Source organism: Aegilops tauschii, chromosome 3, assembly GCF_002575655.3.
Source record: "Aegilops tauschii subsp. strangulata cultivar AL8/78 chromosome 3, Aet v6.0, whole genome shotgun sequence".
NCBI classification, from domain to species: Eukaryota; Viridiplantae; Streptophyta; class Magnoliopsida; order Poales; family Poaceae; genus Aegilops; species Aegilops tauschii.
The window spans coordinates 83,756,968-83,769,305 of record NC_053037.3 but is presented as its reverse complement, the minus strand read 5'-3'; the positions used below and the strand labels follow the sequence as shown (position 1 = coordinate 83,769,305).

General features: G+C 41.9%; 1 protein-coding gene across 2 annotated transcripts; it reads left to right on the top strand.

The window, feature by feature from the left end:
* The first annotated feature begins 562 nt into the window (after positions 1 to 562).
* On the top strand, positions 563 to 3,847 carry LOC109777458 (uncharacterized). 2 transcript variants are annotated; one of them, XM_020336092.4, is made up of 4 exons: positions 563 to 1,168; positions 2,082 to 2,282; positions 2,961 to 3,037; positions 3,543 to 3,847. In XM_020336092.4, the coding sequence occupies exons 1-4, from the start codon at positions 1,057 to 1,059 to the stop codon at positions 3,606 to 3,608; spliced, it is 456 nt and encodes a 151-aa protein (XP_020191681.1). In that variant the 5' UTR covers positions 563 to 1,056; the 3' UTR covers positions 3,609 to 3,847. The 2 variants fall into 2 exon arrangements, with proteins under 2 accessions (XP_020191681.1, XP_040259475.1); XM_040403541.3 differs by having other exon boundaries at positions 586 to 1,168; positions 2,958 to 3,037.
* Positions 3,848 to 12,338: the final 8,491 nt, after the last annotated feature.

Genomic DNA, 12,338 nt, shown 5'->3' with positions numbered 1-12,338 from the left:
TTGGAAAAAATAACGCACAAACTATGAGGCAGGTGCAGTTCAAATTTGACCCGCTTAATCGGCAGAAATTTGTCTTTTTCGCGAGAGGTGCATCAAAACTCTTGACACCCAACCATTTGGTCAATTTTACATTAAGTATGGCCTAATACTTTATAAAAATGATTTTGTCCAATTTCACAACAAATATATGATAGGTCCTTCACAAAAAAACTTATTTTGGGCACTCAAAAAATGATTAAAAATAGATAGAAAGATCAGAAATACATACAAATTGGTGCTCATCCATAAAATGTGGTCTAACTTGAGTGAAAATTTGTGTGATGCCCTTTTGCAAAATAGTTTTGATAGTTACTTCACAAAACCCCTCTATTTTTAGTACTTAGAAACTATTTTAAATCACTGATTTTTCGAACCAATCAAAACTCTTCCCACGGATCGATGACATGGCGCACATCCATCCATCCATATATCCATCCCACATCCATCCATCCATCTATCTATAGAAAAAAAAAACCCCCGCAACCCAAACCCTAGATCAGATCCATCCATCTATCTCCCTGCTCCCAATCTCCCCGCCGCCACCGCCACCTCCTCCCGTACCCGCCCCCTCCCGATCCAGTCCTCTCCCTCCCACCCCCGACCTCGCCGTCCTCCCTCCCCTCCCCGCATCTCCCGGCCACCTCTACGCCCGAGGAGATCGAGCGAGCGACCTCGCTGTCCTTGCAGCCTCCTCCCACGATTCCCCGCACCCGAGCCCCACGAGAGGAGCTCCTCCTGTGGTTTTGCACGCCGCCGCCGGCGACCACCAGCCACAACTTGCCGGGGCCCGCAGATGAGTGCCACCCTTCTTCCGGTGCTATCCTTCTTCCTCCTTTTTCTCTCTCACACATCTCAATTTCTCTCTTTGTCTCAAACAGTGCACTCTGCCGCCATGGACGCTCGCGTCCCCGACCTTGCAACGTGCCGCCCCGATGCCAAGTCCCTCCTCGCCGTTCCTGTGCCGCCAAGCCGAAGCCTCGCCCAAGTCCAAGAGTCGCCGCCGTTTGCCTCCTCGCCATGGCATCCCCTGCTTCATTTGCTTCACGGACAGAGCTCCGTCTCCGTCAACGTGTCCTCTCGCCGTCTCTGTTCGCTGTCGGGCTCGATCGACTCCAGCAACACCCCCACAGTGACGCTCCGCTCCTCCTAGGCCCCGTCTCCTGTGTGTTTTGTTCCTGTAGTCGTCTTTCCGTTTGATTTTGAGCCATGGCCGCCATGGACAACACTCAGGATATATATGCCTTTCTTATCATATAATATATTGTTTGTTTCCCCTGCTGAAATAGTGTGCCTACCAGTATTATGTGATTTCTATCCTGCAATGCTATGGCGGTACTGCAATTGTTGCTACTGTATTCTGATTACTTGTATTATTATGTATCTGTTTGTGTCCTTTGTATGTGTTATCTTCTGCTTGTAAAAATGTCTGCAGATGTGTTGTAAAACAGCACAGATAGTAATTGATCACCTAGAGCCGTTGCTCTAGTGATGCTGCAGCTGTACGCTTGTAAACTTATGTTGTCCGAGTACTGAATAGCTTAGATTGGTAGTGTCATCATCATGTGCTGGCTTAGTTCCATTTTGTGTTGCTTCGTCCTGGCGGTTGTCGTGCTCCTAGTGTCCTTGTAAGACAAGTTTACATATCCGTTGTAAGAAATGTTATTACATATACCTATTGGGCTTGTGCGTTGTTTGTTATACACCAAAATTGCTTTACATATCCATTCTGGATGGTCGTCACATAGGACTACATGAGCTCTATTGAACCTGATTTCTACTTGTACAAGTTATGCCACATCGGAAGATTGCCTTTTGCATTTACGCTTGCTATAAGTGTGCTCATGATATGTCAGACAAGTTTTGACTCTTTCATGCTAGATCTATGACAATGTTATATTAATCAATTAGCTCGTGGGAATTGACTATATTGGTATTATAAGTGTTGCATGTGTAATTAATAAATGGCAGAAATAACACCTGCTTGGAATCTCCCGGTCCTGGCGTGTGTGATCTGACTGGGTTGCGTTGGTGTGTGGTTGCAGGACAAGGTGGTGAACCCGCTGTTCGAGAAGAGGCCGAAGTAGTTCGGCACCGGTGGCGCCCTGCAGCCAAAGAAGGACCTCCACCGGTTCGTCAAGTGGGCCAAGGTCATGCGCATCCAGCGCCAGCGCCGCATCCTCAAATAGCGCCTCAAGGTGCCCCGGCGCTCCATGAGTTCACCCGCACCCTCGACAAGAACCTCGGTATATACAAAACTTGCCTGTTCATTCTTCGCTGGACTCGGAATCCACAATGCCCGAGGTTGTTTAGTTGTTGTGCTGTATTATTTTGACTTGTGGGTATGCAATAGCTAAGTGAGTGAGTATTAACTTGGCCAAGATAATGAAAAGAGTTGATGGATGTGTTTTAAGATTCCTGTTGGTAGATACATTGGGAGCCTCCTCTTGTGTGATAAGGGCAATGCATGTTGTTGTCCTACATACCTACTACTATATTTATTTTACTGAATATATTGACATGCCATGACATTATGAAGTAATAGACTGGTTAGCAGAAGCTTTCACTTCTAAGGATGCTAGTAGGAAGAATCATTGTAGTTAAGTGATTGTGTGGCTGTTGTGGCCTTGCTATGTTTGTACCTGAAGTCACACCTCTATAATTGCTTTTTCTTTTATGTTGGAACGTGTCTAGTTATGGCGCGGTGAGCTCTCTCTTTCCTGGATTTTGAATTGTACTTAGTTATGTGATCTACTCATGTTCGTGCTAATTCACTAATACATGCTTTTCTGTAACTTCAGATATTTTCAAGAATAGTTTGCTTGGTCCTTCATATCTAAAGCTTGCATGTATTTTAGAATCTCTACTTTATGCTAATACCTGCTTGTGTAACATTTTGCATGGCATACTTCTAAATGGACAAGTACATGCGACGTCCAGTGTCAACGATGATGCGGACCATATGTTCAACTACAGCTCCATCCATTGCATCGACACAAAGGTATGTACTCATCTTGCTAAACTGATATGGGCCTGATGCTTGATGTCCTTATGCCTGATGCTTGTATCATGTGACACACACATTAGTAAACCTGAATTAACTTTGACATAGTTTCTCTGTTACAGTAGATGGCAAGATGAATAGCTAGTGTCTGTTTAATTCAATCATGCACCTAGTAGTTTAATAGGTACTATTGATTGAATATGAATGTTATTCCTTATACTCAAATGGAACTTCGATCTGCTGTAACTTTGAATGATGGTTTTTAAACCTTGTCATGTATGTGAAACATTCCATGCTTGTTTGCTGCTAAGTCTGTCATATGTGCCAGTTCAATTCCCAATTTTGATGAATAGCCATATTCTAGATAAGTAGAATGATTTGGTTAAAAATAATAATAAGTAGAATGATAATATACTGGTGTATCTTTAGTTTTTATTTTAAAAGTACTCTGTAATATTTCTTCTATCAGTAACATACCTTTTCTTCTCTTTTGAATGCTCAGATGTTTTGCATCAACCTGTCATTGCTAAGGGAGAAGCGGGACTTGGAGAAGAAATCTTTCCATTAAGCAGATTACATGTTTGGTTGCTGTAAAGTACCAGATAGGCTAGCTAGTTCTATTTTTTTAACTATCCTGGAGTATTTCAGCAGCTGTACGCTTGAATACAACATGATGTAGGTTGCTTGGACCTGTATAAAATACGGATGTGACGGAAATTTGTAGAATGTGTGATTTGAGATATTTCTGTAACACTCAGCTAATTGGTAGTAACTTGATTCATATTTTTATTCAAGCTAGTTTGAAAATGTTCGTGAAATGGGCTGAAGTTGGACCGTAAAGAGGCCAAGGCCCAAATTATATTTGACAAATATATTTTAGGTAAAAAATAAAACATAAAGAAATAAGTGTGGAAAGGCCAAGGTGCAGGAATGAAAAAGCTTGAAAATATTGGGCCTGACTTGAACGGGAAAACATCATTTGACAAAAACGAAGAGAAAAGGCCGCATTGTTGGGCCTGGCCCATGTTGCTGATCAGAACTAACAGGGAAAATAAATTGAAATGGGCTGAATCAGTGGGCTTGGCCCATATAAAAGGCAAAACTGGACCGGGCTGAATCTTATCCACGTCAGCTTGCCACGCTGGATCCTACGTGGCTTGGGGAGGCTGCTAGTGACCAAAATTTTGGTCGAAGAACCAACGACCTTTTACAGAAGGTCGTTAATTTCAGTTTATGACCGCCAGCTTTTGACCTTCTGTTTTTGGTCAAAAAAGGTCGCAAATGAAAAACTATGACCTTTCAGCGGCCAATAGTGAGGGTCACAAGTTGAGATATTTCTTGTAGTGCTACTTCACCTATCTTCATTGATGATAAGGATTATGAATTCTCTGTTGACCCAGAGTTAATTACTTTGGTTGAATCTGATCCTTTCCATGGTTATGAAACTGAAACAGTTGTGGCACATCTTACTAAGTTGAATGACATAGCCACCCTTTTTACTCATGATGAGAAGACTCGCTATTACTATATTCTCAAATTATTTCCGTTCTCATTAAAGGGTGATGCTAAGCTTGGTACAATACTCTTGCTCCTGGTTGTGTGTGTAGTCCCCAGGATATGATTTATTACTTCTCTGAAAAATAAATCCCTGCTCATAAGGAACAAGCTGCCTTACAGGAAATATTCAAGTTTGTGCAAATTGAAGAAGAGAGTCTCCCACAAGCTTGGGGGAGGCTTTGCCAATTGATTAATGCTTTGCCTGATCATCCTCTTAAGAAAAATGAAATACTTGATATCTTCTATAATGGACTAACCGATGCTTCTAGGGACTTCCTAGATAGTTGTGTTGGTTGTGTTTTCAAGGAACGAACTATTGGGCAAGCTGAAGAATTATTGGATAACATTTTGAAAAATTATGATGATTGGACTCTTCCTGAACCACCGCCTAAACCCACTCCAAGGAAGAGGGGTATATTATATCTCAGTCCTGAAGATATGCAAGAGGCAAAGAAATCAATGAAGGAAAAAGGTATTAAAGCTGAGGATGTCAAAAATTTACCTCCTATTGAAGAAATACCTGGGCTTGATACACCACCACCACCTAAGGTGATAGATGTAAATTCTCTAATGAAATTCAATGATAATGACAATCCTCACAATATGCACCCTAGCCAATGCCTTTATGAGTTTGAAAATTACATTAGAAAACAAGATCACTTCATTGCAAATGTTATGAAACAATTGAAATACAGTTCTGATATGATTGCTCGCTTGAGTGACTTGTTATTTAGAATTTCAAATGATGTTAGAGGTGTGGGAAATCATGCTTCTATGGTTCAAACCCATTTAGAACAAGTTGCTAAATCTCAAAGAGAGTTGCAAGATGAAATGAATAATAATATAAGTGACTTTGCTGTTAGAGTAGCAACTAGAGGAAGTAAAATGACTCAGGAACCACTTTATCCTGAGGGACACCCAAAAAGAATTGAACAAGACTCTCAAAGAGTTAACACTGATGCACGTAGTCCTTCTAAAAAAGAAGAAGACAAATGATAGGACTTTGCATGCCTCTAGTGAACCTGAAGTAGAAAAACCTCCTGATAATAATAATGAAATTTCTATCTCTGATGCTGAAACTCGGTCTGGTAATGAACACTCACCTTCTAATAATGAAAAAGATAATGATGAGGTTCATGAAGATACTCAAACAAATAAGAAAGAACCAGACAATAATGTTGAGATAGAACCTGCAGTTGATCTTGATAACCCACAACCCAAGAATACACGATATGATAAAAGAGACTTTATTGCTAGAAAACATAGTAAATAAAGAGAACCATGGGTTCAAAAACCTATGCCCTTTCCACCTAAGTCAACTAAAAAGAAAGATGATGACGAATTTGAATGTTTTGCTGAAATGTTGAGGCCAGTCTTTTTGCGAAATCGCTTGGCTGATATCTTGAAAATGCCACCTTATGCAAAGTACATGAAAGACATCATCACCAATAAGAGTAAAATACCGAAAGCTGAAATCTCCACCATGCTTGCTAATTATACTTTTAAAAATGGAGTACCTAAAACTTGGAGATCCGGGAATACTGATACGTCTCCAACGTATATATAATTTTTGATTGCTCCATGCTATTATATATTCTGTTTTGGAAGTTTAATGGGCTTTATTATACACTTTTATATTATTTTTGGGACTAACCTATTAACCCAAGGCCCGGTGCAAATTGCTGTTTTTTGCCTATTTCAGTGTTTCGCAGAAAAAGAATATCAAACAGAGTCCAAACGGAATGAAACCTTCGGGAGCGTGATTTTTGGAACAAACGTGATCCAGAGGACTTGGAGTGGACGTCAAGCAATCAACAAGGAGGCCACGAGGTAGGGGGCACGCCTACCCCCCTGGGTGTGCCCTCCACCCTCGTGGGCCCCTCGTGGCTCCGCCGACCTACTTCTTCCTCCTATATATACCTACGTACCCCGAAACCATCCAGGAGCACCACGAAAACCTATTTACACCGCCGCAGCCTTTTGTACCCGTGAGATCCCATCTTGGGGCCTTTTCCGACGCTCCGCCGGAGGGGGCATCGATCACGGAGGGCTTCTACATCAACACCATAGCCTCTCCGATGATGTGTGAGTAGTTTACCACAGACCTTCGGGTCCATAGTTATTAGCTAGATGGCTTCTTCTCTCTTTTTGGATCTCAATACAAACTTCTCCTAGATCTTCTTGGAGATCTATTTGATGTAACTCTTTTTGTGGTGTGTTTGTCGACATCCGATGAATTGTGGGTTTATGATCAAGATTATCTATGAACAATATTTGAATCTTCTCTGAATTCTTTTATGTATGATTGGTTATCTTTGCAAGTCTCTTTGAATTATCAGTTTGGTTTGGCCTACTAGATTGATCTTTCTTGCAATGGGAGAAGTGCTTAGCTTTGGGTTCAATCTTGCGGTGCTCGATCCCAGTGACAGAAGGGGAAACGACACGTATTGTAGTGTTGCCATCGAGGATAAAAAGATGGGGTTTATATCATATTGCTTGAGTTTATCCCTCTACATCATGTCATCTTGCTTAAAGCGTTACTCTGTTCTTATGAACTTAATACTCTAGATGCATGCTGGATAGCAGTCGATATGTGGAGTAATAGTAGTAGATGTAGGCAGGAGTCGGTCTACTTGTCATGGACGTGATGCCTATATACATGATCATGCCTAGATATTTTCATAACTATGCTCAATTCCATCAATTGCTCGACAGTAATTTGTTCACCCACCGTAATACTTATGCTATCTTGAGAGAAGCCAGTAGTGAAACCTATGGCCCCCGGGTCTATTCTCTATCATATTAATCTACCATTATTTCTATTACCGTTTATTTTGCTTTCTTTACTTTTAGTCTTTATCATAAAAATACCAAAAATATTATCTTATCATCTCTATCAGATCTCACTTTTGCAAGTGGCCGTGAAGGGATTGACAACCCCTTTATCGCGTTGGTTGCGAGGTTATTATTTGTTTGTGTAGGTACGAGGGACTTGCGTGTGGCCTCCTACTGGATTGATACCTTGGTTCTCAAAAACTGAGGGAAATACTTACGCTACTTTGCTGCATCACCCTTTCCTCTTCAAGGGAAAAACCAACTCAGTGCTCAAGAGGTAGCAAGAAGGATTTCCGGCGCCGTTGTCGGGGAGTTTACGCACAAGTCAAGACATACCAAGTACCCATCACAAACTCTTATCCCTCGCATTACATTATTTTCCATTTGCCTCTCGTTTTCCTCTCCCCCACTTCACCCTTGCCATTTTATTCGCCTTCTTTTTCGTTTGCCTTTTTCTTGTCAGATCTATTGTTTGCTTGTGTTACCATGTGCCTTCTATTTGCTTGCATCTTTGCTTGCTAAAAATCTATTGATATTGCTCCACTTAAAGTGTTCTACTTGGATCATCTTCGATCCTTATGCGCTCGTGCTGAAATCCCAACTAGCCTAGTTGATGGGAAATCTTTAGATGAGCATGCTCATTTTGTGCGTCACCGTTTGTCTGAAAAGGGGAGACTCTTATGGGATCAAATAAACAGATTGATGTGTTATGCTTGGAATCTTTGTGAAACTTATGATTTTACTTGTTGCTCTGAAAATCTTAAGAAACACCTTCCCTACCAATGTGAGTTTAGTGATAATGGAATCGTATCTTCGTATGCTATGGGTGTTTATAATTACTATGATGTTCAACAAATTGAAGAATTTGTTGCTTTTAAGGGTGCTTATGAAATTGCTTCTTTGATTGAAACATATGATGCTACTCTTTACAAATCTGAAAATTTTACCATACTAAATATTTTTATGATAATTATGCTTCTAATGCCTATGTTAAACCATATATTGAGGACTCCTCCGCTGTCCAAGAAGAGGCTAATATTTTGCAGGAGTCTATGGAGGAAGAAAATAATGATATACATGAATCTATAGATAATTATGATTCCGATGATTTGATTGAAATATCCCTTGATGAACATGATGCTTGCTATTCTTGTGGCCATGATGCCAATATTTATAAGGATGAATTTTCTATAGTTCCATATGTTAAACATGAGATCGTTGATATTGCACCCATACTTGATAGTTCCTTCGATGAAAAGCATGATTGCAATGATTTTACTATAAATTCTCTTTATATCACTTGTGCTAATAATATGCAAAACCCTAAGCTTGGGGATGCTAGTTTTGCTATGTCTACTACTTGTTGCAATGATCCTGATTGGGGTGATTCTTCTTTTGATCTTGAAAATTTATTTAGGCCCCATGATGAATATGAGATTGATAATGGTGTTTGCAATATTATTGAAAGTGGGTTTGGAAGAGTGTCAACTTTAGATCCCACATATTTGGAGAATGTTCAATCTTATGAAATTTTTGATAAAAGTGGGTTTGGAGAGGTCATGACTTTAGTTAATGTTAATCCCACTATTTTGGAAGAGTGTCAACTTCGCATGCATGTGGATCGTGTTGACAATATGTTATGTGATAGCTATTTTGTTGAATTTGCTTATGATCCTACATGTAATTATTATGAGAGAGGAAAATATGGTTGTAGAAATTTTCATGTTACTAAATTACCTCTCGTTATGTTGAGATTGCTATTGTTTCCTTCCGCTTCCTTGCATATGCTAGTTTTTGCTTGCTATGATAATTTATTTGCCTACAAGATGCCTATGCATAGGAAGTATGTTAGACTTAGACGTGTTTGTCACGTGTTTCACGATGCTCTTTTTGCACTTCAATTCTTGTCTTTCATGTGAGCATCATCGAAATCTCAATGCCTAGCTAGGGGCGTTAAACGATAGCGCTTATTGGGAGGCAACCCAATTTTATTTTAGTTCCTTGTTTTTTGTTCCTGTTTAGCAATAAATATTTGATCTAGCCTCTGTTTAGATTTGTTTTTATGTTTTAATTAGTGTTTGTGCCAAGTGAAACCTATAGGATCTTCTTGGATGATAGTCATTTGATCTTGCTGAAAAAGTCAGAAACTTTCTGTTCACGAAAACAATTGTTAAAAATCACCAGAACGTGATAAAATACAGATTCCAATTGCAGTAGATCAATAAACAAATTATGTAGGTCGTCCTATTTTGGTAGATTTTTCTGAGTTACAGAAGTTTGCGTTAGATACAGATTACTACAGACTGTTCTGTTTTTGACAGATCCTGTTTTTCGTGTGTTGTTTGCTTATTTTGATGAATCTATGGCTAGTAATAGAGTTTATTGTGACGCCCCGATTCAATCGTACACTAATCATACACGCAAATGTGTACAATCAAGATCAGAGACTCACGGGAAGATATCACAACACAACTCTAGACACAAATTAAAAATAATACAAGCCTTATATTACAAGCCAGGGGCCTCGAGGGCTCGAATACATCAGCTCGAAAACACAAGAGTCAGCGGAAGCAACAATATCTGAGCACATGCATAAGTTAGACAAGTTTGCCTTACAAAGGCTAGCACAAAAGCATCTACGATCGAAAAGGCAAGGCCTCCTGCCTGGCAGCCTCCTAACTACTCCTGGTCGTCGGCGGTCTCCACGTAGTAGTAGGCACCCTCAGTGTAGTAGCAGTCGTCGTCGAAGGTAGCGTCTGGATCCTGGGATCCACCATCTGGTTGCAACATCCGAGAAGAATGGAAAAAGGGGGAGCAAAGCAACCGTGAGTACTCATCCAAAGTACTCGCAAGCAAGGATCTACACTACATATGCATCGGTGTCAATGAAATGGGTAGTATATGTGGACTGAACTGCAGACTGCCAGAAGAGAAGGGGAAAGCCTAGCCTATCGAAGACTAGCATCTTCAAGCAGTACCAAGCATCTTGCAGCATCAGAACAGAGATAAGAGTAGCATAAAGTAAAGTAGTAGTAGTAGTGTTATCAACCTCGGCCAGAGATCCTTTCTCGACTCCCTGCGAGAAAGCAATCCCAGAGCCATACTATCCAGTTATCACCTCAAGTATCCAGTTCTAGTTGTATCGATCGGGATACAACCCCAAGTGTCCGTTACCGTAGGACAGGCTATCGATAGATGTTTTCTTCCCTACAGGGGTGCACCAACTTACCCACCACGCTCGATTAACTCCGGCCGGACACACTTTCCTGGATCATGCCCGGCCTCGGCCAAACAATACGCCGCAACCCGACCTAGGCTTAATAAAGAGGTCAGCACGCCGGACTAAACATATGCCCCCAGAGGTCATGGGCCATCGCCCCGGGAACTCCTACACGTTGCGAGGGCGGCCGGTGAGCAGACCTAGCTACCTCCTTCAAAAAGGCAGGTGCTTACGCAGTCCAACCCGGCGCGTGCCGCTCAGTCACTGACGTTTATTAAGCTTCGGCTGATGCATACGACGCAGAACGCCCATACTATGCCCACATGATGGTTAGTGCTATCAGGCCAGAGGCCCCTCGGATCAAATATCCAAACCGTTAGTGTGTTGGTAGTGCGGTCACGAGCAGAGACTCACAAAAGATGTGACCCCGTCGCCCCGTCTTGAGGACTTGCGGCAAGGGCTAAGAATGCCCGGCCACGCCTCGTATTCAACTCTCGGGTACCCTCAAGGTCAACCCATCTCCACATCACTCGCGGGTACCCCTCAGGGTCGACCCGCCTTTCCAAGTAACAGTTGTAAAGTCCAAGTATCCGTGTGTCCAAACATCAAGGGGAAAACCCGAGGAATCACCCCCGGTGAATTCCACTCGATGTAATCATCAAGGTGAACGTAAGAGGATCCACCCTCGAGGTTCACACTTGAGGGGTTGCACGACAGAGTCGTATTGGAAGTGGTTAAGGCGGAATCACCCTTGATGACCACGACCGAATAGCTACACTACAGGGTTATCATCAGAAGTGTTGATGAGGTCTCACCCTCGGCACTCGATAGTAACCCAGTAGTGTCGAGCAACTAAGAGGAAAGTGATGTGCGGTGCCGAGGCCTGGTCTTCGATCCCGTTGACCGGGTCTTCGATGATGAAGCAGGGGCAACAAGGACAAGGTGGGGGTCACTGATGGATCACTAACCAGCCTATACTAAGCAGTTTAGGATAAGCAGGTAAGGTACAACAGCGGATACAAAAGCAGGCTATGCATCAGAATAGGAGCAAACAGTTACAGTAGCAAAATCTAATGCAAGCATGAGAGAATGGAATGGACGATATCGGGATGATCAAAGGGGGGGCTTGCCTGGAAGCTCTGCTGAAAGGGAAGAAGGGTCGTCGTCGACGTAGTCGATCACAAGGGCGGCATCGGTCTCGGGGTCTACCAGAGAGAAGAGGGGGGAGAAACAATAAATATAAAGCAAGCATAGCATCATAAATCATAACAAGGTAATACGACGTGCCGGGTGTGACCTAACGTATGTCTACACGAATAGGTGAAGGGGGAATTCAACCGGGAATGTTTCCCGGTTCCGGACCTGTGTCAGACAAATGACCGGAGGGGGAATGTTCCATGTTCAGATAGTTAGAGGCATCTAACAGGTAAACGGACCGCGAATTCGGATTCGTCTCGTCGTTCTGAGCAACTTTCATGTAGAAAACATTTTCATCCGTGTTATGGTTTATTTTCTATGAATTTCTAAAGTTTAAAACATTTTCTACATTCTCTGGAATATATTAAATCGAAATTTAAACAGTGCAATTATGTTTAATACGCGGAGATAGCCATCCGTAGTCTATGACATGTGGGGCCAGGGTCAAAGTCAATAGTGCATGGTCAGCGGTTGACTAAGACAATGTTG

Coding starts and splice junctions, on each gene's coding strand:
- LOC109777458 (XM_040403541.3), top strand. CDS start 1,057: ATGGCATCCCCTGCTTCATTTGCTTCACGGACAGAGCTCCGTCTCCGT. Junction 1,169..2,081: donor ACTCCAGCAACACCCCCACA/GTGACGCTCCGC, acceptor GTGTGGTTGCAG/GACAAGGTGGTGAACCCGCT. Junction 2,283..2,957: donor CACCCTCGACAAGAACCTCG/GTATATACAAAA, acceptor TTCTAAATGGAC/AAGTACATGCGACGTCCAGT.